Source organism: Crotalus tigris, unplaced genomic scaffold (assembly GCF_016545835.1).
Source record: "Crotalus tigris isolate CLP2741 ecotype Arizona unplaced genomic scaffold, ASM1654583v1 scf7180000018550.1270297659:1495590, whole genome shotgun sequence".
In the NCBI taxonomy this organism is placed as follows: domain Eukaryota; kingdom Metazoa; phylum Chordata; class Lepidosauria; order Squamata; family Viperidae; genus Crotalus; species Crotalus tigris.
Window position 1 is genome coordinate 532,363 of NW_024097073.1, and position 27,600 is coordinate 559,962.

Genomic DNA, 27,600 nt, shown 5'->3' on the forward strand with positions numbered 1-27,600 from the left:
GCAATGGAGAAGACAGGAAGAGGTGCTACTCAGTCAAGACAGGAAGGCAATTTGTTCTGTTTAATTGCGGTGTGCTGTAATATTAAACGTGCAGCCAAAAGGCACTGAAAGCTATTGGTTCTGCTATCAGAATGCTAATTAAAACTTCTTTGATCAGGACTGTTCCATTATTCACTGAACATGGAAACCTGTTTTGCTTCAAGAAACCAATGAATGAAATATTAAGATCTGCAGGATGCACAATATTGGTTCGAGAAACGGCGGGGCTTTTCAAATATGAATGCAGAGCTAAGATCTAATTATATTGTTCTGTTTTTATTTTTCTAGCCAAGCATGGAAGGTCAGCAAGTTGTCAGTGAGAAGCAGAGCAAATCATTTCTCCTAGCAACTTAATTTCCTCCCATACTAGATGAGAAGGGACTTCATTCTACTAAGCCAGTGTTTCCCAAACTTGACAATTGCTGGCTGTGGAATTCTGGGAGTTGAAGTCCACATGCCTTAAAATTGTCAAGTTTGGGAAACACTGTACTAAGCCAACATTCAAGGAAAATGTAAAAGACTGTTCCGTTTTTTTTTAAACGTGAATGACTATGTAAAAGAAAGACCAACTGTATACCTGAACCAATTCAAATAATGATACGATATGTAAGAATGTGTGCTTTAGTGTAAGAACTCACATCCCCCACTGTTCTGATCTATACTGTTAATTTAGCCAGCGCTGCGCGTGTCTTCCAGATTTGCTTTTTCTAGTCTGATATTATTGGCATATATTTTCCAACGTTGAGCTAAAGTTGTCCTCAGGGTTATCAGCCTATACAGGTAGTCATTGATTTACAACAGTTCATTTAGAGACGTTCAAAGTTACAACGACCATTATGACCATTTTTCACACTTACGACCTTTGGGGCATCCCCAGGATCATGTGATCAAAATTCGGATGCTTGGTAACTAGTTCCTATTTATGAGGGTTGCAGTGTCCCAAGGTCATGTGATCGCTTTTTGTGACCTTCTGACAAGCAAAGTCAATGGGGAACCAGATTCAACTTAGCAACCGAGTTACTAACTTATCAACTGCAGCGATTCACTTAACAATTGAGGCAAGGTAGGTCGTAAAATGGGGCAAAACTCACTTCACAAATGTCTCAGCAACCGAAATTTTGGGCTCAGTTGTGGTCGTAAGTCGAGGACTACCTGTATCTTAACAAACGGTGATTTAGTCTATTTCTAGAGTCTGGATGCACTATATCTGCAACGTAATTATACCTTTCCGACAATAACTGTATCTTTTCATAGTATGAAAGGTACTTTAGGGTGAGGGTGTGGATAAAGGCGAGACTGGACTCATTGCTGCCTTTGTGGAATTCCACGTTCTCATCAAGCTGCTTTACAATAGATTCTTTTAATTTTGTTGTATTTCTTTGTATCATAAATATCTGTGAAATCTGTTCGCAGAAAATCTGTTGGCTATATTGGCACCTTCTGACATGCTGCTATTCAAGGATTTGTTTTTAGTATTTATTTTTCATTTGATCACGTGCACTTATTTTAGATAATGATAAACAATGGTGACATTAATATAAGTAATGTTGATTATTTTGTAATGATTTACAATTACTTCTGAAGATGAAGAGTTTCATTTTATATATTTATTTAATCAACAAACCTTAAATGTTATAACTATAAATTCCCTATTTACTGATATTATTTTTCATGCATTATGTTCTTTTTCGCCTTATTTTATTGTTTTAAATAAAATAAAATAAAAATTTGCCTATTCCTGCTCTACATGCAACATATAGGCATCTGCCCATAGCATAACAACAACAACAACAATAAAGTTGGAAGGGACCTTGGAGATCATCTAGTCCAACCCCCTGCTCAGGCAGGAAACCCTGTACCATTTCAGACAAATAGCTGTCCAGTCTTTTCTTAAAAAACCTCCAGTGTTGGAGCATTCATCGCTTCTGGAGCCAGGTTGTTCCACTGGTTAATTATTCTAACTGTCAGGAAGTTTCTCCTTAGTTCTAGGTTGCTTCTCTCCCATGTCCAATTATAAATGCAGACATATTTCTACCTATTTGTAATTGCTCATAATGAATGCAACAAGTTCCTCCAAAATTTTTGCAGGTGTCAGAAGAACTTGCAACTTCCTTACATAGGTCTTACCAGTTTCTTTGAAGATTCTTTCATCAGGCTGAATCACTGAGCAGAGGCTATTGAGAACAAGGGTCCCAAGCTTGGTTGCGGTGCGTTCTGAAGACTTGTAATAGTCAAGGGCAGTGCTGGTCAGTACAAACCAGCGTTTCTTCAGCTTCAGGGACAACGTCTTGCTGTTGCTCTGGACCTCCTTATGTAGCCACCCTGGCAGAAAATACAGGAACCATGAACTCAGCAACAGAAAACTTGGGCTCCTTTAGTACATCTGCTCCTGGCTGCTGATGTGGCTGTGGTGAAGCATCATAGATCTTTTTTTTTTATTTTATTTTACTTTCTGGCCTCACCATCTGACTTTCTACTTAAAGTAACTGCACTAAAGATTGCACTATATGATGCTGCCAGGGCTGCAGCTGGCTTCCCTACAGTTTGGGGTATGGTCTCCTCTAAAAGTTGCCACCAAGTAATCATTCTTAATGTGACTAAAGAGGAAAATTATTAATCCACGGGGAATAATTATTTTTCATATATTTTAATTACCGTATTTTCCGGTGTATAGGAGACTCAGCGTATAAGACGACCCCCGACTTCGGCACGGATTTCCATGCCTAGAAAGTCGTCTTATACGCCGGAAACTATGTAATTTCCGGCATATAAGACGACTCAGCATATAAGACGACCCCCGACTTCGGCGCCAATTTCCAGGCTTTAGAAAGTCATCTTATACGCCGGAAAATACGGTATATGAATTTATATTAATATGATTGCCCAACCCCCAAAGCTGCGTTTTCTTGAACTAAGCAATATTCATTCATTCATTCATTGGAGTTTCTATTAACTTCAATCCAAAGAGATTCTAAGCATCTCACATTCCTTTTTTTTAGTAAAAAGTCCAAAATACCAATTAATATCACTGATGAATAAACTATCAATAATACAATTTTTTGCAAACAACAACAAAGCACCTATGACTTCCTGAGAAGCAACAACAACCCAAACACAACCAAGGGAGGGAGCTTCATATTAAGTTTAGCATGTTTTGTTCAGTATTATTTATACAAACATATATACAGTTGCCATGTATCTTTAAAGCAATCCTCACAATACCCCTGCAGAGCTTTTGAGGGGGTTGCCAGATGACCACCTAATGAATTCCTGGCTCAGAATTTAATAGCTTTAATCCAGCTGCTGCCAGCGCTACTCTCTCTGTAGATGAGAAGATTTAAGCTGGGTTATTTATTCTAGTGACTGGCTGAAAACGGCAGTCTAAAAGAATTTTTTTACTACCGGTAGCAGAATGTTTCATCTTTCCACTTTGCCGGGACATAAAACAAGCAAAAACCTGATAATTATTCAACTGATAGTCGCTATTTTCAGCCTTTCTTATTTTTGATGTCTTCCAGAAAAAAACTATACTTCCCGCACCTATATTGGCTGGGAATTTTGAATTGAAGTCCAACATTTCACACTAAGAAATGATTTAGCTGATTGTCTATAGAAATTCTCAATCATCCAAGTCATGGTAGTCCCAGACGTGCTTTTCCAAAAGACTTTCTTGTTTTTTTCCCTTGAAAATGTTTTCCTTCTCATCCAAGAAACTTCTTCAGTTCTGGAGAAACTGAAGAAGCTTCTTGGGTGAGAAGTGAAATGTTTTTAAGGAAAAAAACTAAAAAAAATCCAATTGCCTCTTGGAAAAGCACCTTTAGGTTTTAGCAGATTATTTCTGCCTTGGTCACCTCTGCATCTTCATTTTTTTTTTTATTTTTTTTTTACCTCTCACAATAAACTCCTGTCCGTCAACCCTGGATTCGCCTTTGGGCTTCTGTAGGAGAGAGATCCAGTGGTGCATCTCTTCAGGGATGTCACTGTTGCAATGAATGACTCTATTTGCCGTGATGATCACAAAGGAATTTGGCCTGCAAAGTAGAAGGAAGAGGCTTCATCTCCTCCTTGCCATAGAAAGCTTGCTGTACTCACCTGTTTAACATTTACAGAATTTACTTCCTGGGAAGAGAAGTGAACAGCTCTACTTCCCAGGATGTTCACAAACATGCTATACAAAAATTTCTGACCCGGTAGGCATTAAACTAATGATTACACAAATAAATAAACGGTAGAGGTCCAAAAAGGCAGAATATTTCCCCATAGACTAAATAGTTAGTAAGAAAACATGCACGATGTAGGTTTCCTTCTTGTCATTTCGGGAAAAAAAGTATGTTCAGTATTGCCTCCATTATTGGGGGAAATAATATGTTGTAAATACCAGGAGCTGGGAAAGATAAGGTTTGAACTCAATATTAATATTGACCTCATGCCTTGCTACTGGCCTTCCCACAGTCACTGAATTATATGGAACAAACCTGGAAGTTGAAATAGTACAATCATCTGATCCAGCCCGTTAGTTTTTATGTTCTTAGCATAGCAAGCACTCTCTAACACAGATCCCTTACTTTTTAGACCTTTTTTTCAGAGAATCAGATAAAATGGATTGTCTTGACCAAAACACATGGCCAGGCTAGCTTGCATTGACTCTCCCATGCCCAGACAGTTTAACTATGGGCTAAATATAGATTTCTATTACGGAAAATATGTCTTTACCATTAAAATATTTCAGTTTATTTAGCTGCATCATTCTAATCAACACTATTATTTAAAATAACACTTTTCTGAAATCCAAATCTAAGGTGATGTTATTGAGCTTGAGTTTATGCTTCTTTTTTCAAGGATGTAAAAAATCAGGAATCCTGTAACACTATTTGTATAAAATTTTGCTTTTCAAAGGGTGCTACCAATTTTTTTGTCACCATTGACCAACATGGACAACCTTATTTTATTTATTAAGAAAACTAAATGGCTGCCCAACACACAGTGACTCTGGGAGGCTCACAGAAATAAAACTCCAACACAAAGTCCAATTACATCCCCCACCCCCCTGCGGCAACCATCAAACCAACCATCAGATGGGCTCTGAATCCCTTGGGGCAGGGGTAGGCAACCTTGGCTCTTTTATGACTCGTGGACTTCAACTCCCAGAATTCCTGAGCCAGCAAGGTTGCCTACCCTTGCCCTGGAGGTTCCCAGGGCCATTGGCAAAACCATGTTTTCAAAAGAATGTCAAAATGTTATTTTGGTCTGCAGAAGAGGGGAGCCACCCAAGGAAGGGGAACTGTGCAATTATGCTTCTCAAACACGCACATTTGAAGGATTACACACTATACAGATTGTTCCAAACAATCTGCTGAGGAATAAAACAGTTCTAGCAGCAAAACTGTAACCTAAAGCAACAAATATTACTAAGAGGCGAGCGGTAGGTTTTGGCATCAATGACTATGCACTAAAAAGCACCAAGTCCCTTGGAAAGACATTTAAAATGGGTGAAGGCAATTTAAGCAGCTCTTTGTCTGTGGCAATTTAAATTCAGGTAGTCTTCGACTTACAACGGTTCATTTAGGGACTTATGACCATTTTCACACTTACGACTACTGTAGCATCCCCATGGTCACATGATCAAAATTCAGATAGTTGGCCACTGGTTCATATTTATAATGGTTGCAATGTCCTGGGGCCATGTGATCAGTCTTTGTGATCTTCTGACAAGCAAAATCAATGGGCAATTCAGATTCACTTAACAACTGTGTTACTAACTTATTTAAATTTACTTCCCTATTATAGCCATGCTGCCATACTACAATAATGTTAAAATTATAGAAGGGAAAAACCCAAGGAGAAAGAATCACAATATGATTAAATACAAAACGTACCTGTCAGGATTATCAGATGCACAGACAGAATCAATAAGCCCAACATCAAGGGTTCCCTTTAAAATAATAACATGAATTTATAACAGTAAACACAGAACTGGTACAAAACTACATATTTTCTGTTCCTACCTTTTATTTTCTCAATTTGTTTCAGCGAATCCGGAATGACCAAGGTGGTTAGGAGCTAGCTGGGTTCTTAAACGATTGGAATTAAAGCACTATGTGCCCTACCTCTGTCTCCGCTCAAGATGGGGTATTAGGAACCCCAAATATCTTCTTTGTGCATACACAGTATCAAACTGACCCTGCAAACACACTTCTATTCCAGGTGCAGAAAATGCACAAAAGGATCTATCGTCAATTTCCGGAGAATCTATATTACACCATTTGTGGTGGCTTGTAGCACTTATTGTTGCATTTAGTGGTATCAACTAATGAGGGCCTTTAGTTTATAGTTTTGGACTGAGTCTTCTATGGTGATTCTATGAGATGCCAATTAGACCACTTTGATCAGTAGCAACCGTATCACTAAGACATAATCAGCTACTGAATTCATGAGAAACAACATAATCTCTCCGTTATGATGTTCTCCTAATTGTTACTCACCACCGCATTCTTTGGATTGGCTTGTTCATCTTGCATTTCTCTCAGCTGTTGCTCTGTTGCACTATGCACATGACTTAGGACATTAAACCAGTCACTATCAAAATAAAATAATAATCAGAATCCATTTTAGATGGCCAGCAATGCCAGGCTTATATAATTTACCAGGCAGATGGATCATAACAACCCTGAATGTTTCCTACAAAGTTAGCCAATTATTAGCTAGGTGTATGTGTTCTATGGAACATTTATAAAATATTAGTTTATTCTAAGTTCAACCATCACATTTATCAGGTTTTGCTTTCTGTTATGGCTAGTGAATGTGATCATGCATAATAAATCACAAGCTATTAATCAGTTTGTTAGATATAGCCAATTGTGATTTAACCAACAAACTGCCTGGATTTAGATAATACCGTAAGTCAAAACAAAAAAAAGAAAGCATATGTGATAATGTGATAAATGACTCTGTCATTGATAGATGGTGATTTTTCCCCCAAGATATTGGGTATAGGTCTTTCTCAGTTCTGCTGTGTAAGAATGTTTAGAAGGCCTAAATGTGATTCTTTCAATGCAGAATGTGCCATATGCTGTTCTCAGTTTGACACAAGATATGTAGGATATATTTGCAGTCATAGGATAAATGTCTGCATATTTATAGCCCAGTTATTACTTTGGATTGGAAAACAGCTTATGAAAAAGCCAATTGTGAGGGTCAGTTTAAGTACAGTCTGAAGCTGTGGCATAGAACATTCACAAGAGATTAAAAAGGCCGTTAATATATCGGCTTCCTTAAATAGATTGCCCAATGTAAACTATAAATTGTCCAATTTAAGCTATAATATGGCACAAACAGATACAATACAGTAACTACCTTCAGATGATGAAAGCTTTACATAATAAGCAGACATTATTATATTTCACAGTCAGATATTCAAATATTAAGTCTCCTGAATAATCTTCTGACACTTGAATTATAATATAGCAACAGATAGAAGTGGAATTGTCTGTAACCATGTGCTACTTCAGCAGAGATTACACATTTTATATGCCAGCTCAATGGGGCTTGTGAATTGCTTGCAAAGTGGATCTTATAGCTCCACAAAGGAAAAAACAGTCAGTATTTCTAGGAATTGGATCTGTAGAGGAAACAGCTCAGAGACAGAAACATTTTTTGTTTTACCCCATACCTGGCATCCTCTGGTGACTCCGCCACTATGTGGTAAACCCGATCACCTGTCACAATATCAAGGGCATTCTCTTTCTCATGAATATCCACAATTTCCCTGCAAAAAGACCATGCATTAAGAACCAGACTGCCAAAGTTATCCAATAAAATTTAGCCTTTCTCTCTTTGGCATGTTTGGCATTAAGGAAGCTTGGAGCTTCTCTTGTCTTATAGAAGCAGCTCAGGTCATCCTTCCTGGTAAGGTCAAACATACAAGAAAGAACAACAGAAGAGACTTTAGTGTGGATTAAGCAAACATTTCTTAGTCAGGGATCTAAAAATGCTTCTTATTTATGAGACTTATATACCGCTTTAAGTGCAAGCACTCTCTAAGCAGTGTACACCAGTAAGCAATGTATATATATATATTTTACATTGCCCCCAACAATCTGGGTCCTCATTTTACCTACCTCGGAAGGATGGAAGGCTGAGTCAACCTTGAGCCGGTGAGATTTGAACCGCTGACCTGCTGAACACAGTCAGCTAAAGTGGCCTGCAGTACTGCACTCTAACTGCTGCGCCACCTCGGCTCATTGCTATAGTAGCCACCAGCAAACCCAATGACAACTGAAGATCAAGGAGCTTTCTAAGACTGGGGAAGACAGTCGCATCCAAATCAGGTTGAACCTCAGTCCACAAGTCCAGTGTCATATTTCCCCAACAGCACCACTGTCTTGTCTGGATTTAACTTCAACTTGTTCTAATGCACCTAATCATTATTAAATGCAGGTAATATTGAAGTATACTAAGTGCTTCCTTGGATTAAGGAATAGTAAATATTAGTATCATCAAAATACTAATAATGCCCCATTCTAAAACTCCTGATATCTGCCAGCAGTTTCATATAGCTATTGACTATTATGGGGAACAAGATGCAATATGTGAGATAAGTAAACACTAATATCCCAGCACTATTTATGGATATAAACTGTTGCAAAAATTTATACTCCCAAGACTAGACAATTCAGAAGGATACCACAGTTAGTGGTATCGATAGTTTAGCACTTCTTCCATATTACTATGTATGTTTTTCACCTCCAAATGACTGGCTAATACATTGTTTTTGGTACAGGTGTAGAGCTGAGTTAACCTTTCCTTACATTTGGATATAATTTTGGGCTTTTCAGTAGCTCCCAAGGCTGATTTTTCAGACAAAGCGGTTGGAAGAATCCAAAACAGGAGTAGGTTAGTAGCCTAATATTAATGATGGAGCTAATGGAAAGTTAGAAGGAACAGGAGGGTAAAAAGCTCTCTTTACAAGAAATGGACATCATAAAGACAAACGGGAGTCAAATTGACTACCGTATTTTCCGGCATATAAGATGGCTTTCTAAACTATGCAAATCTTCTCCAAAGTCGGGGGTCGTCTTATATGCCGAGTCGTCTTATATGCCGGAAAATACGGTAGATAGTTTTCAGACAATAATAATAATTTTGCATGAATAAGAACATGGGAATTCAAAAGTTTAAAATGTCCCCTTCAGAGAGATGTCAATTTTCTCTCACAGCTTTTGGGCTTAGATTGAAGTACTCTGGGACTTAGACCCTGAAATTATTTCTCTGAAAGCCAGGCTGCAGAGAATTTTGCTTTTTGCCTTCCAACAGTGAACAAAGAGTTAGGTTAAATGGTCTAGCCTTGTTTTCCTTGAAAGGAGAGACATAATGGCATTGCCCATACTTTGCTTTCCTGATATCAATGGTTCCTTTCAGCTTTTCTTCACTGTCATTCTCAAAATACATCAGTTTGGCTTCTCTCAGGACAAACCAGCGCCGTTTCCAATTCCGACGAGATAACGTGGACATGCCTCCTCCTTTCTTATAAAGCCAGCCTGACTTTAAGGCCTCCTGTTTGGCTCGGAACCACATAAAGGCCTCGTTTTTTAGGACACACCAACGCCGCCTCCAGGGATTCATCAACCCTCCTGCAAGGGAAAGAAACCAAGTTGGAAAAACACCGAGTATTCTCCACATTTGCTCCAGCTGTATCTGACCAGACACTGATATATTCATATTTCTGTCCATGCCTGTAAGATTACCCTAAAAAATGAAATACTTCCTGTATAGTTAAGATCCACTTATTATTTAAACAATCGATATGGCTGTTCACCTCACTACTGTGATTTTGGGAGGCTGAAAATGAATCAAGATAAAAAAACTACTAAGCCCATAAAAAGAATAAGTTACAAAAATCAATACGCATATGGGACTGACAGATGCTATTGGCCCAACAGAATAGGAGTTAACTCCTGCCGTGGGATACAGACATGAAGAACTCTTCAGGCCAACAGGGAGTGATCCATCTATAACACTAAACCAGGGGTAGGCAACCTTGGCTCTTTTATGACTCGTGGACTTCAATTCCCAGAATTCCTGAGCCAGAATTCCACGAGTCATAAAAGTGCCAAGGTTGCCTACCCCTGCACTAAACCAATGAGAATAGCTTCCAATTCTCTTCAATTGCCAATATAAAAAATGAAAAAATGAAAACTTACATCCCATAATTTATTTACACCTGTACTATCTGTGATTTTATCGAAAAGGGAAACAAGGGTATTTTTTTAAAGAAAGAAAAGGAAAAAAAGAAATAAAACACTATACCAGTTTCTTTTTTTTTTCTACAACACAAAGGACTCATAAAATTGATTACTGTTATTTTTGAGGAAAAAGCCTTTTAGCTATTAGTGCTAATAGCGATTTTGAACCATTACTATATGGTTATTATAGAAGAAGCTTGGATAAATGTGGCTCACAAAAACCAATGTGCCAAGTGTGTGATGAAAAGTGTATAGGATCTGCATTTAATTCCCCCCACCTACAAAGCTCAGCATATACTCTTTTAGGAGATCCTGAAGATCTAGAGTGCTGTAAATAACTTATATGTAAAAGGGGAGGATTGTCTTAAGATTCACAGAGAATATAGTAATGAAAGCATTGCAAATAAATTATAAATCTAGATTGGGAGTGGGAAGCATTATCTTGCTGTCAGAACATTATCTCATCAGTGCCTATGGCTACTGGCCAAGTAACTTGATAATAATAGAGCTAGCTACAAATGGTTTTTGAACTTTAAGAAAAGCCACTGGAGAGTTGTGGAAAGATAGCCAGAGTAGAGTATGTAGGGGTGGTGGTGGATGAGAAGGGTAGTAGGAAGGAGAGGAGGAAAATGCCTGTGGGCATTTACGGAATAACTGGGTGGGTGTATATGTTCTTCATCCTAATATGAAACTCAGTTTATCTATTCATAAAGGTTTAACTTGATCTAGAAAAAATACTTGGACTGCCATTTTGATATCACTGCATGGCATGCTAAAACTTTAGCAAAGAATTCTTTTATATTATAAAAGATACAACTTTTATAACTAGAATGAATACAGGACCAAGCAGCAACAAGAGGAGGAAAAAAAAAGAATGTATTAACTTAAGATGAGTAATTGCAGAAGTAGACAACCTGCTAACTTCATGGAACTGAAAAAATCCTTTACCCTTCATGTAGAGATAGCTGTGAAAATATGCGGGCCCAGATCCATTGAACAGAGTAACCCGGCCGCTACAGAATTCTTCATCTGTGTCCATATAAGTATCCCCTTCTTCATCATCTTTGGTATCTAGAAACTAGAAGAAAAATGAATTATTGTTATCTGGTAACTATGTCACTTCTATTACATGTTAAATTGATTTCCTAAGTACAGTAACAACTGTACAGAAGTTGCATCAAGACCTTTCATTCAAGAATTCGTTTAAAAAATGAATGAGAAAAAATATGACTAGTAGCGAGTTGGATGGACTCAGTGCAGTGAAGGTCCAGAATAGGAATAGGAATTGATTTCCCTGGAGAAATTCTATTTATGCGAGCATCCAGAATCAGAACTAATTTAATGCACATAATCAATTAATCGATCAATCAATCATGGCAGCCATATATAAATAATAGCATGGAAGAAAATACCAGAAGATTATATTTAAACATATCACGTTGTTGTCTAGAATTGTCTGCCTGAATTATACGCCTTGGGAGATCTCTTTTAATAACACAGTTAAGAAAAAAAAATAGTAGAGCAATTAATTTGATAAGGAAATTTTGCATGAAGTAATTTAGCACTTCCTTGATGGGCAAAATATGTCTTCACTCAAACTTCTATTTGTCCCACAAGAAGAATATTAAACCAGATTTGGATCCAGCAAGAAGGAAGCAAGGATATATTGAGATGGGTGAAAAAAACAAATATTGAGAATGACTTAGATAGGAGATTTGGAGCAGGGGTGTCAAACTGCCTGCCCGTGGGCCAGATGCATCATGGCGAAACTGCACCAACCCCACTGCCGGCAATGGAAAAAAAAGTGACGATACGTTGTGACACGTCACGTGATGTTGCAAGTTTGACACCCTTGATTTAGAGTATGTAATACTCTATGTAAAAACTGAACACAGAGGCTGCTCTTGCAACAGAATAACTATTAGAAGCAAATTGAACACTGGTCCAAGCTCAAAAGAAGTACGCCTATTTTGATATCAATCTTTTCCAGTGCTTTTTTTCTTAAAAAAAAAAAAGGGTGCCGGAACTTATACAACCTGCCTTGCCTACCCTACAAGGTTCCATCCAAAAAAGGTGCCGGAACTCCGTTCTGGGAGTTCTATGAGAAAAAAAGCCCTGACTTTCTCCTATCATTTTTATAATGGAAGACATTCTTTACCATTAATGGTCCTCATCTGAATACACTCACGTGTGAGTGCAAACACACAAGCCCAGTCTCACAGGGAAATATGAAACTGTAATAGAAGGAAGAATCCAGTGACCGAATATATAAAAATTGACATGGATTATGTGTAGACTGATCTATATATTCCCGATAGATAGATAGATAGATAGATAGATAGATAGATAGATAGATAGATAGATAGATAGATAGATAGATACATACATACATACAGTGGGGCAAAAAAGTATTTAGTCAGCCACCAATTGTGCAAGTTCTCCCACTTAAAAAGATGAGAGAGGCCTGTAATTTTCATCATAGGTAGACCTCAACTATGAGAGACAAAATAAGAAAACAAATCCAGACAATCAAATTGTCTGATTTGGAAAGAATTTATTTGCAAATTATGGTGGAAAATAAGTATGTGGTTACCTACAAACAAGCCAAGATTTCTGGCTCTCACAGACCTGTAACTTCTTTAAGAGGCTCCTCTGTCCTCCACTCATTACCTGTATTAATGGCACCTGTTTGAACTTGTTATCAGTATAAAAGACACCTGTCCACAACCTCAAACAGTCATACTGCAAACTCCACTATGGTGAAGACCAAAGAGCTGTCGAAGGACACCAGAAGCAAAATTGTAGACCTGCATCAGGCTGGGAAGACTGAATCTGTAATAGGCAAGCAGCTTGGTGTGAAGAAATCAACTGTGGGAGCAATAATTAGAAAATGGAAGACATACAAGATCACTGATAATCTCCCTTGATCTGGGGCTCCATGCAAGATCTTACCCCGTGGGGTCAACATGATCACAAGAACAGTGAGCAAAAATCCCAGAACCACACGGGGGGGGGGGGGCTAGTGAATGACTTGCAGAGAGCTGGGACCAAAGTAACACACTACGCCGCCAGGGACTCAGATCCTGCAGTGCCAGACATGTCCCCCTGCTTAAGCCAGTACATGTCCGGGCCCATCTGAAGTTTGCTAGAGAGCATTTGGATGATCCAGAAGAGGACTGGGAGAATGTCATATGGTCAGATGAAACCAAAGTAGAACTGTTTGGTAGAAACACAACTTGTCATGTTTGGAGGAGAGAGAATGCTGAGTTGCATCCAAAGAACACCATACCTACTGTGAAGCATGGCGGTGGCAACATCATGCTTTGGGGCTGTTTGACTGCAAAGGGACCAGGACGACTGATCCGTGTACAGGAAAGAATGAATGGGGCCATGTATCATGAGATTTTGAGTGCAAACCTCCTTCCATCAGCAAGGGCATTGAAGATGAAACGTGGCTGGGTCTTTCAGCATGACAATGATCCCAAACACACCGCCCGGGCAACGAAGGAGTGGCTTCGTAAGAAGCATTTCAAGGTCCTGGAGTGGCCTAGCCAGTCTCCAGATCTCAACCCCATAGAAAACCTTTGGAGGGAGTTGAAAGTCCGTGTTGCCCAGCGACAGCCCCAAAACATCACTGCTCTAGAGGAGATCTGCATGGAGGAATGGGCCAACATACCAGCAACAGCGTGTGCCAACCTTGTGAAGACTTACAGAAAACGTTTGACCTCTGTCATTGCCAACAAAGGATATATAACAAAGTATTGAGATGAACTTTTGATATTGACCACATACTTATTTTCCACCATAATTTGCAAATAAATTCTTTCCAAATCAGACGTGATTGTCTGGATTTGTTTTCTCATTTTGTCTCTCATAGTTGAGGTCTACCTATGATGACAATTACAGGACTCTCTCATCTTTTTAAGTGGGAGAACTTGCACAATTGGTGGCTGACTAAATACTTTTTTGCCCCACTGTAGATAGATAGATAGATAGATAGATAGATAGATAGATAGATAGATAGATAGATAGACAGACAGACAGACAGACACACAATAGTGCTGTAAATAGTTCTTTAGGTTTGCATAATAAGTAAGCCATAAACAATGCATTGTCATAACAGATTAACTAACAGAGTAAATGTCACAATGGACTGAACAAATTGATATATGTGTCTCTGACGGCATGTGAAAACATAACTTTGTCCTGCCTTTCCTCCATTATGGAACTGAAGCCAATGTTGCTCACTGGAATTTATGGATTACATTTGACAATGATATCAATTAAGGAATACGATTGACATGATCACTTCTGCAAGTTGAAACAGGTTAACAACAGGAATATTCAACTGCCATGGTTATGAAGGTTTCTCACCGAGTCCAAGCTTCCACGATTGGAATCCACACCATTGCTATGAGAATTGTGCAGGCCTTCCTCCCTGTTCAGTGGTTCAATTGATGTGCTGCTGATATCTACAATGCCATCATATTCCTCATGGTCATAATCTGATTCCACATCTGGAGGCAAGCTGTAAATTGGATCTTCCACCTCCAATGTGTCATTCTGCATTACTTCTGAGCCTATCCAGTATATGCTTTTCAGATGTTCTGTCTCAGGGCTTCCAGCTCTCTCAGTAGAAGGAAGCAGAGCATCGCCTTCTCTGTTCTCTTCCTCCCCAGACACTGGCATATTTGGAGATGTGTCTTCCTCCGAATAATAGTTATCACTGGTCCTGGTGCTACTGTCCTGGTTCAACAGACTTGGGCTGGGGACTGGTGGCCCTTCTTCATCAGCAGGAAAACCTTCATCTTCTTCTTCCTCAGCTAGTGGAGCAACAAGGCTGCATTCAATATTGAGAGTTCCTTCATTGGACAGGGAGCGTTCCAGGTTTTGCACACTTTCGTCCAGGTTCCCAAAATCTAAAAGTTCTAAGAACTCCTGTGCAACCCTAGATGCTTCTTTCTCCAGCCTCTGTATTTCTTCTTCCCGTTGCCGCTTCATCTCATTCTTGGTATTCTCACACGTAATGGACACATGATCTGCTTTCTGTTGCCAGTGCAGCTTCTCAATTTCCCTTTCCAACCGCAGAATCTCCTCCATTTGACGCTGTTCCTCTTCCTGCAGTGGATGGTTCTCCTTCTGGGTTTTTAGTACCTCCATCTGATTTGAAAATGCAAGAAAGGAATGAGCTTTCATACATCGGTTTAGGCCAGGGGTAGGCAACCTTGGCTCTTTTATGACTCGTGGACTTCAACTCCCAGAATTCCTGAGCCAGCCATATTCTGGGAATTGAAATCCACGAGTCATAAAAGAGCCAAGGTTACCTACCCCAGTTTAGACAGTCATCAATAGATCCAAAAATTCAGGAGCTATCATAATGGCCAAGTGGTGGTTCACTGCTCCCGTTCACTTTTTTTTTTAATTCTAATTTTTCAAAGATACAATATGGAACAATTTGCTAAATCCCCCTAAGCTGAATGTAATTCAAAAGAAAATCATTATGGGTAGTGTATCTCCTTTGATACACTAGTATTTATATGGTATTTACAAAAAAAAAAAAAACAACAACCAGTGAGCCAAAGAAAACTACTGTATGAGGCCTGTTGCTCTACATGGTTGGAACCAATGTTTTCTTAATGCCTTTCAACCAGCCCCAAATTAAGAGACAAAAAACTGGATTCACTGGAATTCTCCAGTGAATATCTGGAGTTCTAATCCAACATAGAATCCCACTCAAAATTAAAACATTTTTTTTAAAATAGTCAAAATCTTATGACATTTATAATTTTTGTAAGATTTCAGCATTGTCGAATTCTGAACATTGGGTTTTAGAGATGAAAGTAAAAGGTCTCCCTATGTGTACCACAGAGATGTTGCATTGATTTAGACTTCTGTATAAATGCACAGAACCCAGTTCCTAAAATATTAAATCGATTTTTGACAATTTCCTGAAATCTTCTGCATGACTTGAAAAAAAAAATCATCCTTCTGTTGCTGGTTGGCTCAAAAGGAAAGCATCAATTGTCACTACAGTTTCAGAAGCTTCTCTCTCAAGTCAGGTAGGAGCTTTGGGTATGGTGTATGTAGATTTGAGACAAGGGCGTTAAGAGGACAAGGTTAAACTTCCCTCTCCACTTTAGCATCACATATATTTTGATTTAAAAGTGATGTCCTGTAAATCAAATGTGCCCCAGAGCTACTTCGGAGAAATGCACACAGCTAACAGTGCACTGAGAAGAAAAATCAAGTTGGGTAGCTTAGGGTTCTCCTGGGGATTCTGAAGAGGTAGAAGGTTAGAGAAACAATAGGAGATACCTGAGCTATCTGCAGTGCTGCTTCCAACTGCTCCTTTTTCCTGTTCAAAATAATAAAAAAAAACAATTATCCAATAAAATACACAGTACAGCTTGCCAGAAATTTCACAAAGAAGTAACAGATAATCACACATTCTTGTCAGTTTCTAGTACTGAAAATCAATGCAATTTTAAATGGTATGCCTGCCTTTATTATTTATGTCTTGGTTAAAAGCTGTTGCAAAACCTTCAAAACCATAGAATTTATTACAGCACCTTTAATTAATAGCTTGGGTTTTCTGAAGGTTGAATTTCCTTAAAGGTTTTAGAGCAGAAACTGACTGCTACTTGATATATATATGGACCACTCACAATATGGTCTGCCTGTGGCTACCTAAAAGAAATAAAGTTTGCTTTATGATGAATAACAATTCATCATCATAAAAAATATTAATAACAACTCATCATAAAAAAAATAATTGAAAAAGCACTCAGGTTAAGACAGATGAACAGCTGGATGTACACAAAAGACAAAGACTCCATTAAGCCTATTTCCCAATTCTGGAATTAATCTGGGAAACTAGAGGGGAAAGCAAGACATGTGCAAGCAAAGGTGGATGAGCCTTTGGAAAAAGTTGAATTTTTTGAGAACCAAATGTAGTTTATTTTTTTATAAATCTCGTGTCAGAGAAACAGGCTCAGAAAAGAGCAGCAGCTGCTGCTTTGCAATCTCTGATTTATCTTTGCCTTCAGGATTACCAACCTTAAGTTGCTTTGGACCTGGAAATGGAATCTATTCATTTCACATACTATTATTAGTTTCATATAACAACTTGATTGTTATATGAAACTACAGAGATTTCTTTGTATGGAGCTCCATGTCTCCAATAGTTCAAAATGCCTTTTTTGGACTGCTTCAGCTGAACCCTGGCAAGACCAAATGGTTTTGAGTGCAAGGAACTTCAAGGTCCAAGTCTTTGACATCCCTAGTTCTGGATGAGATGGCACTACTCCAGACAGACCCGGTGTGCAGGTGGCAGTTGTGGCTAGGAGATTGCACAACTTTGTGTTGTGTGCCAGTTGTGCTCTTTCTCCGATCAGGAGTCCTGCACTCAGTCATTCAAGTCCTGGTCATCTCACATTTGGATTATTGCAATGCACTCCACATGGGGCTATCCTTGAAGAGCATTTGAAAGTTATATCTTGTGCAGAATGCAGGCAGTTCTTGGGACCCCTAGAGTGGCCCTTGTTATACCACTGCTCTGCAAGCTGCACTGGCTGCCAGTTTGCTTTGTTGGTTATTACCTTTAAAGTCCTGCATGGCATGGATCCAAATTCCTTAAAGAACCATCTCAGCCCAATGGGATTGGCTCACCCCAACCAGGCTGGCAAAGGAGGCATGCTGCGGACCCCGTTGGTCAAGAAATTCTGGCTGGTGGGGTCCAGGAGAAGAGACTTCTCTGCTGTTGACTCCTGCCTTTTGGAACATCTCACCCCCACCCCTGGGGAGGGGGTGAGATCTGTTCCCATCCTCCTGATCTTCCGTAAGAGAGATGGAAGACCCAGTTCTGCTAGATGGTCTAGGGCCCCAATGGGGGTACATCACACTGGAAATGGACCAACGGCAGATCCAACTCCCTGTGTATTCCGCTCCCTGCCCCGTCTTTTAATTATAAGTTGTATTTTTATTATTCTTAAGACTGTATACGTTATGATTTTATTACTTTTAACATTATAAGCCACCCAGAGTGACCTTGTGGTGAGGAGGGCAACAAATAAATTTAAATACGTTTTAATTAATTAAGTAAGCAAGTAAAGTAAATAGCTCTCAGAAACATGGCCATGGCGGATTGTACCTTTTCTTTTCCTTCTCTTCTTGCTTCCTCCTACGCTCCCTCTCTTCTTGCCATTGCCTTTCTTCTTCCTCCCTTCTAATCCTCTCTTCTTCTTGCCTCTGCTCCTCAGCTTCCTCTTTCTGCCTCTGCTTTTCTTCCAGCAGGTCTTGATAGAGTCTGCGAGCTAGGTGCCCACGCCAGTGCTTTTGCAGGACAACGGCAGAGGCTTTCAGGCATAAGAGAGACTTCTTCCAGAAGTGAGCACGGTAATTTTTTTGGATGGTCACAACACTGGCTAGCACTCTTCGATAGTTCTTCCTAAGTCAAAAGGCATATAAATATGGAGGTCACACCAATATAAAATCACCCTTCTTCCAAAAGTCTCCCTAGCTGCTGTTTTGCCCTGTGACGTCTGATCTGAATGCCCAACACAATCAAGTCTCCATGCGGACAATGCTCCAAGAAGCTATTCTGCCATCCTCCCAAACTTTGCCAAACTCCATGGAGTTTCTGCATCTTAAAACTGCCATTTATTTTCAGTTTCTGCATGTGATCTTCTGCTACGCACAACAAATGGAATAATTGGGGTGTGTGTGCAAAACTTACTCTCTCTATGCCAAATTCGAGTTTCTAAATCTCTCCAAATAGGGTCAGTTCACAACTTTTATTTTCTCCTAACTTAAATCAGTCTGTTTCTTGATGTTCCCATAAAGACAAGCAAAGATTGTTATCCCGCTTGCCATCCTAACGGATGAAAGTAATCAGTTTTAAGAATAAAAATAAAAGACTATAATGGATTTCATCTGCCGGAAAGTTATTTGCTGTTTAGCAGTGAGGTCAGGTGTCCTACAGATAGATATTCAGGAACAGTTTTCTTGATGGCTAACTTGTGGAAAGCTGACAACGCAAACTCGAATCATGTTGGCCACATGACCATGGAAGAGTCTTTGGACAATGCTGGCTCCCTCAGCTAAGAAATGGAGATGAGCACCACCCCTAGAGTGGAATATGACTGGACAGGGGAAAACCTTTACCTCCAACTTGTAGATAATGAATATCACAGGTTCTGGCTTCAGATCCTGTCATGGATATTCCTTGCCGGAACTCAAAATCTAGAGCTGGGGATGGGTATATATGTGTGTATGTGGTGGTGGTGGTGGTGGTGGGTTAATGCACGTGGATCCCTTCTGGGAATTCATAATAGAGGGCATGAAACCTTTTTTACCTTTATAGTGATGAAGTAGGAGAAATAATAGATCTTACACTACATTCCTGAATGTTTGTACAGAACAGAAGCATCACCTGGGCAAGAATACTTATAGGAACTAAGAAGCTGGTGCCCTTAGCAAGAGAAATCCCTGCAAAAAACCCCCAAAACCCTCAGAGATGGTCCCAGTAAATAGTAGCAGCGCGTTCTGCAGCCCTAAGACTGTATCATGCAGAACTCTGAGACTCAAAACTTCCTTAAAATACTACTTCAATCAATAAAAATAGGTTCACTTCACTCCTCCAAATAGGCTTCTTATCAAAGATATAAAGGTAAAATTTTAAAACCTGCTGAAACCCCAGGGTTTGGTTTAGTGAAGTGTTTCCCAAACTTGACAATTTTAAGGCATGAGGACTTCAACTCCAAGAATTCCACAGCCAGCAACGCTGGCTGTGGAATTCTGGGAGTTGAAGTCCACATGCCTTAAAATTGTCAAGTTTGGGAAACACTGGTTTAGTGGTTAAAGCATGGAGCTAGAAACCAGACCACGAGTTCAAGTTTTGCCTTGGCCATGAAAGTTTGCTGAGTGATCTTGTGCCAATCACTCTCTCTCAGCCCAACTCACCTCATAAGGTGGTTGTTGTTGTGGAGAAAACAGGAGGAGAAAGGTGGGTTGGATATGTTTGCCACTTTGACTTACTTATAAAGTAATAAAGGCAGGATAAAAATCAAATAAATATTAGTAGGAGGTCTATACTCAGACTGATATCAAACTGATGGACTGGGAATGGAAGGGCTTGGATGAAAGGAAGGAATATTGAACCTTCCTTGTTCATGCTCGCTCTCTACCTTAACTCTTCCCCCCCCCCAGTGTGCATACCCAAGCTACTCCATACCAGCTCTGTGAAACACAAACCTTTAGCAGCCCTTCCCATTCCTTGCTTTTCTGCTTTAACGGCATCCCCAATCCAGTTTTATTCCCATTCCGCTTACTGTAAATAATAGGGAGCATCACATTTAAATCCCATGAAGCCAGAGAAGTCACACCACCACCTACGGTACATGGCTGGGGACTGGCAGGTGGGATGGCATGGCAGAAAATCCAATTTGCATTTACACCACCCAGAAAAAGTAAAATAATAATTTTTAAAAATTAACCATATGTCGCTTATTAATGATAGTGGTTCTTTGCCTCTCTAAAATTGTCCTCAGCTTACGACCACAACTGAGTCCAAAATTTCTGTTGCTAAGTGAGACATTTGGTAAGTGAGTTTTGGCCCATTTTATAATTTTTCTTGCCACAGCTGTTAAGTGAATTGCTACACTTTTAAAGTTAGTAACATGGTTAAGTTACTTGGCTTTCCCATTGACTTTGCTTGTCAGAAGGTCAAAAAAGGTGATCACATCACCCCGGGACATTGCAACCATCATAAATATGAGTCAGTTGCCAAGCATCTGAGTTTTGATCACATGGCCATGGGATGCTGCAACAGTTTTTAATGTGAAAAATGGTGGTAAGTCTCTTTTTTCAGTAACTGTTCTAACTTCAAACAGTTGCTAAATGAACTATTGTAAGTCAAGAGCTATCTGTACAAGTAGAATAACATGTATCATACATACAAGTGTGCAAATGTTTTAAAAGATATTTTGTGTGACAATTATAGATGTGGTCCTACTGGCAAAAATAGCTTTAGCAGAAAGACACATCTAGTTTAAGTACAGTAGAACCAAATTTTCCACAGTCTTCTCTCAAATATCAGTTGGCTTAGACCAGGGCAGGCAACCTTGGCTCTTTTATGACTCGTGGACTTCAACTCCCAGAACTCCATGGCTGGCTCAGGAATTCTGGGAATTGAAGTCCACGAGTCATAAAAGAGCCAAGGTTGCCCACCCCTGGCTTAGACAAAATGTAGACCCTTGTTCATGACTGGAAACTATTCAGTTCCAATCCATTTCCAGCAATCAAGGCCACTGGCAAGACACTGTAGTAACTCTAGGCAGGAAAATTGGAAATGCACCAGGTTATCTATCCCTGGGGTGAAATCTCATCAACTTTCCTGATTTAGTTTGCTTGGCAAAAACTTAAAAGTATTCCTATAGATTTTGCAATAGTACATTTCCTATAGATTGCAAGCAATAGTACACTAACTAAAGGTGTAAAAAAAACTAAAGACTTCTATTTTTCTTCTGACTGTTATGGGGGGGGAGCCATCCTTATTAGTTCTATACATTTTCCCTCTCTCCTAGTTTTATCTGGCCCAATGGGGTCTGGGATTTCACCCAACATTGCTCATAGGTGTTCCAGTTTTTCTTTGTAACATTAAGGGAGTCTAAAAAGGGTTTTAAGACAAACCTACACAAATCACACTGAATTAGTCCTAACATGGATGTGCAGTGGTGCAATCCTGCAAGATATACCATCTACTTCTTATAGCAACACCGCTGCACCCTATGAATGCAAGTGATTATCCCAATGGGCATGCAGTACACCGCAATTTGCCTGAACAAGCTGAGACAAAGCCCAGCTCACTATGGAAGAAGAGATGATAGTAAGTTAAAAATAGAGACATAGGTAAGGAGACACAGAGCAGGGATGAAACATAACCCCCCCTGCTTATAACTCTACCAAGAGACCCCTGGAGAGAAACAGGAACCGGGCAGAGCTGTTATGGCCTTGATACTGAGCTGTTCTAAATCAAAGCAGAGTTTGTGCTTGGAACAATGAATGGCAGAGAGAAGGGAGCCAGGGATCTAGATAAGGGCAGCTTCATGGAGGACGAAAAATGCAACAGGAGAAAGTCAAAGTGAGTGGCTTAACTTTGCCTCTTAGAAACACTAGGAAGTTTTCCAGCAGGAATGGGGAGGCCAGGAAAAAAAAGTGGGGGGGGGGGGGAAGGGGAGGAAAATCGAGTACATGCAGAGGCAGCAGGCAGGCAGTAACGCCAGCCAAGCAAAGCAGGCAATTCAAGCACTGACCTTGCCATGTAGCCCAGGACGTGGGCTCGGATGATGGTGGCCGCCTTCTTCAGCTCTTCTTCCCGGGCCTTTTCCAGCTTTTGTTCCAGAACCTCCTTCAGGAAAACCTAGTACCCCGGGGAGGAGTTTCGCCAAACACAAAAGAGAGGAAACAGCAAGTCCCAGGCAGCACCAACAGATCCCATGCCTGCCAGCCGGCCTGCCTGCTCAGAGTAACCAGACCCGGAGGGCTTCTTTTACGCTCCTGCAACGGAGCCGTCCCCGCTCTTCCGCCAGCCCTTCCCTTCGGGAATCAGCACCGATAGACAAGGGAAAAGTTGAGCAGGGAGTGTCAGCCCAGCCCCCGCACTGTGCTCAAGGATTGAGGGGGGGGAGTGAAGGGGAGGGGAGGAGAGGAGGAGGCTGCACTGCTTTTACAACTTTTGTTTAACCCTTTTCCTGACACAGCTTTATCTTTCTAAGATAACTGGAGCTTTCCATTTAAAATTCCTAAAGCGCTTTTAGGATACCACCTGCGTATAAAGACTGAGAGAAGACCACAGTGAGAGGATTGCACAGGAAAACTGGTTCAATTATGTGAAAGATCCCATTTCCAAAAAATAAACAAAAATAAATAAGAAAGAAGAGGCGCCCCAAACCAATTTCTGCACTACAACTAAATCATCCATATTCCTTTGGCTGATAATTAGCATTTCTCCTCCAAGTCAGCCTTTCCCTCGTTTTCTTGCCTGCTAAAAAAACCCTGAAGTATTCCTTTGTATTTTTTTTTCTAGAATTATCTATCTCCTCAAGAGTCAGGCTTAATTTGACATGCACATTAACAGATGGTGGTTGCAATGTTTTATATACACATTTTCAGATCAGATTTTTAAAGGAACATAAATGAAGAGAATTATATTGCAAAAGTCCTAGTGGATATTCTAAAGATGAGGTATTAAAATTCCAACTGCAGGGCCTGGAAACACAATAATTTATTAATTTTCCACTCCTGCTTCTCATTCCTGACTTATACAGTATTTGAAAAGTGTGTTTGTGTGTGGGGGAAGTATTGGTATTTAAACACCAATATTTTTTTTATCCATAATGAAGCAATGGACTGTCTAAACAGTGAATCCTAGGATTCTTTGCAATGCCACAAAGGATGCAAAAGCATCTTAGAACATGTGGCAGAAATGAGACAATAAAAGATGGCCCTGGTCCGCGCTCCATGGAGCCATAATGGTTTCTTCACCCACTCTGCTTTTGGTGACTAAATTGATTCACTGATATCTGCTCCTTATAATGGACTTTAATGTACTCAGCCAAGTATATTAAACAATAAACTCATAGAGACAAAGATAAGATAGGCCTTGATATTTTGAATGTAGCATTCTTCTGGGACTAAGGAAGTATGAAGACTTAATGGCATACCCCCAGAACTCTGCTTTGGTCACTTCCATGGCTTATCTTTCACATTCACTTAAGGTAAAGGCACCACAACTCAATCTTATAAATCCAATTGCATTTTACGTTTGCTTCTTCCAGAAACAATTAAAGAGGTATCCAATGGCATCTCAGCAACACAGCTAAAAGATGTGCCGAGGTGGCACAGCAGTTAGAGTGCAGTACTGCAGGCCACTTTAGCTGACTGTGTTCAGCAGGTAAGCAGTTCAAATCTCACCGGCTGAAGGTTGACTCAGCCTTCCATTCTTCCGGGGTAGGTAAAATGAGGACCCAGATTGTTGGGGGCAATGTAAATATATATATACATTGCTTACTGGTGTACACCGCTTAGAGAGTGCTTGCACTTAAAGTGGTATATAAGTCTCATAAATAAATAAATAAATAAATAAATAAATAAATAAATAAATAAATGATCTTTATGGGACTCTATTCCTCACTCTGTTTATTAAGACCTTATTTCTGTGCACTTGACTTTCCAACCCACTTAAGACCCTCAAGAGCAACCTGGGTTGATCTTCTGACAATGCTCTAAAACAGGAAGAGTAGCATAGCCAAAGTATTCTATCACTATGTCTTATCTCCTCTTTGAAAGAATTCTGAATTTCCCAATTTGCCTCAAAATGGTGGTAGGGGGGACCTCACAGTCACACGTATACTGTTCCAAAAGCTGTATTGGGGAGAAACCAGTATCAGTGCTATATCACTGAATTGCATAGGTGAGTTGGATAAGCTGAATTAAAATATTGAAATATTCCAGAGACTGGGGGTGGGGGGGGAGGAAGGGAAGAATTTTGAATGCAAACAGTGTATACATAACAAATGTTAAAGCACAATTGTTGGACATATTATCTTGTTTATGCACCGATGTAGCAGCATTCATTTTATAAGAAAAAAGAAAGAAAATTGCAGGTGTATCTATCCAGGAAGAAAACCAGAAGTCCAGAGCGTGAATGGCAAAGCTGGCATTGAAGCAGAACAGAGCTTCTCTGATTAGTTGTACTTTCCTTTGATCCCTGAAAAAACTCAACCCTCCAGCATTCACAACTGGCAGCTGCTCTGCTCCTAATGAGAAATACAAAGGCCGTCTTGCCTTCCTCTTCCTTTCCTGTGCTCCACAATTCTTTACACTAATCCCTTTCCTTCCTCCCCCAAACAATTGCTCAGTATAGAAATACCCCTTGAATACATGCTGCAGGAAGCATTTCCTACTCCTTTCCCCATCCTGCTCAGCACATGTTGAAGCCAACACCCAAACTCAAATATGCTCATAACTTCCCAGCGCCCCCTGTTGCCCTCTAGATAGGAATCAGAACACGGCACACCTGGAAGGCTCACTGGATAGGGACACAGTACCTGCAATCTCACAACACCTCAAAAACAAAACAAAACAAAAAAAAAACAACCCAAAACAAAAGGGGATGCTATACTTCCCTCCTGTCTCATGCTGAGGAAATTACAGCCCATTCCTTAGGCCAAAACAAAGGGACCACTTTCACAAGCTAAGCTCAGGACTGTTTTAAGTCCCGTTCATTTTTTTTCAGAAACCTGAGGAAAAGATAGCCTGAACTAGAATTGCCAACTGCTTCCTCTCCCCACTCCTATGTTGTGAGCAGCACGCAGAAATGCAGCCAGATTAACTTTTTACTTCTATTTAAGGAAATGTTTAATTCTGTTGGATCAAAAAACATAAAACAGGGTTTTACAAGACTTACTACCATAGAGACAAATAGGATTTTTTTTTAATTAAAAAGAGCGTATCTAAAGAATATATGAACAACAATATGGGCATATATATTATGTAAGCATTCTTACCAGAGAGCCAGGATTGGCTGAAAAGAACCTGCTATACTTATAGAGTGAATCTTGGTTTCACCCCCATATAATGTGTGTTGTACAAAGGGGTGAGAAATGCTTCTATAATGATAATAGTGCTGTCTTCTATCTACAATGCATCCCTCTAAAAGGTTCTGGGCAGGCTTGTTGACCTACAGATGGCCATGATGTTTGTGAATTCTGGGAACTTGTTGGTTAGATTTGGAAGGTGCTCTGGTTGGGGAAAGCTGTTAGATGGAGCAATCTCTGATGTATCTAGTGGTCAAAGCTACAGCCAGCTAAATTTAAGGCGGCAACCCCAGACAACTCACATTCCTTCCCCTCATCTACTTTCTGCTCAAGCCTTCCAAGTGCCTCCCCCTAGTGCAGGGGTAGGCAACCTCGGCTCTTTTATGACTCTGTGGACTTCAACTCTCAGAATTCCTGAGCCAGCATGGCTCAGCTTAGAAACCTCTCCCTTTCCCCTCAGCGTGCCTGGCTGAGGAATTCTGGGAGTTGAAGTCCACGAGTCATAAAAGAGCCAAGGTTGCTTACCCCTGCCCTAGTGAAAGAGATTATGAGAACCAGCCTAGTATTAATCACATGGGTTTAAAAAAATTTTACAAGCATCTTGAATCCTACAGGGTATCATAGTCACATCCCATCAAACTGACATCAAAGGTGTTTCTATCCCAATAGCACAAAAATAAACAGTACAAATGTGCTGTTCCAATCCAAATGGATTGGAAAAATATTTTGCTACCAAAAAGAGTTTGCATCTTAAGTTTAATCTGCCTGATTTTTTTCCCAATCCAAAGCTTTTTTATTTCTTTGTCAACTTTATGTTACTCAAAAAAAAAAAAAAAGAAGACGACGATTGTTGTGTGCGCTAGAATTTTGTATCTATTTTTGTGTAATCACAAAGCATTATTGAGTAAACTGTCATTGTCTGGCCATGAATATGGTTACCTTATCTACCTGCCAATATCTTTCTTAAAACTGGCCACGGTTGCTTCTATCTTATAACTTCAGATAATGGAACAAAGCATTCAGTAGAAAGAAAAGCAATCTTTCAATCATCCTGCGGTTCCTCCTCTTGTTCATTCTGCAAAGAGAAGCCTATAAAGTTGGACTTCAGAACTGCACTAATACAGGACACTGAGACAGTCAGTCCTTTTCAGATGGTCCAGCAAAATGAAGAGTGAACATGTGTGCAGGAGAGAAAGTCCTATTGTTCCTGGGGAGATCAAAGGCTAGTTGTCCACGGATAGGTCACTTACAGCCTGCTCTTTTAATGGCTCTAAGGTTAATTTATTAACTTCAAGTGTTCAGCAAGCAGAAAGATAGCCATTTCCTTTTTACTTTGATGCCTAAGGTTTCTTCTCTCTCCAGTTTGCTCCAGACAGTCCCATCTGCAGAACATACTATAATTCTGCCTACTCCCAAGAAAAATACAACCTAATACTAAAAGAAAAAGAACAGAAAAAGCATAGAAACAAATTACAATAGCCCCAAATGTCCTTGATTATTCTGATCCAATTGCTTTACAGTTTCTTCTGGATTTTGGCAACTTGGGGGGGAGGGTTAAAGGCACTGGTAAAATCTGGCAGCTTCTTGGATCACACTAGAAGGTCTTTAATGGAGGGATACTCCCTGCCCTATGGATCACAGGCTATTGCTGAGCTACTTCTTTAATTACTGCCCCACAGAATTCCTCAGTGGTTTATTGATTTAGAACATCTAAAATAGTCTTA

The 27,600-nt window shown here is 39.8% G+C and overlaps 1 protein-coding gene across 4 annotated transcripts in view; it reads right to left on the minus strand.

Annotated features, from left to right (window-relative positions):
* Positions 1 to 27,600, minus strand: part of LOC120312972 (unconventional myosin-X-like) — a 110,788-nt gene that overhangs the window by 13,318 nt on the left and 69,870 nt on the right. For all 4 annotated transcript variants that reach the window (XM_039354375.1, XM_039354373.1, XM_039354376.1 and 1 more), the window contains 11 exons: positions 22,592 to 22,698; positions 18,430 to 18,726; positions 16,596 to 16,635; positions 14,655 to 15,440; positions 11,229 to 11,358; positions 9,425 to 9,668; positions 7,709 to 7,804; positions 6,522 to 6,615; positions 5,916 to 5,971; positions 3,928 to 4,070; positions 2,167 to 2,361 (listed from right to left, as the gene is read on the minus strand). In XM_039354375.1, the coding sequence (XP_039210309.1) occupies positions 2,167 to 2,361; positions 3,928 to 4,070; positions 5,916 to 5,971; positions 6,522 to 6,615; positions 7,709 to 7,804; positions 9,425 to 9,668; positions 11,229 to 11,358; positions 14,655 to 15,440; positions 16,596 to 16,635; positions 18,430 to 18,726; positions 22,592 to 22,698 (2,188 nt within the window). The remainder of the gene's footprint in view (positions 1 to 2,166; positions 2,362 to 3,927; positions 4,071 to 5,915; positions 5,972 to 6,521; positions 6,616 to 7,708; positions 7,805 to 9,424; positions 9,669 to 11,228; positions 11,359 to 14,654; positions 15,441 to 16,595; positions 16,636 to 18,429; positions 18,727 to 22,591; positions 22,699 to 27,600) is intronic.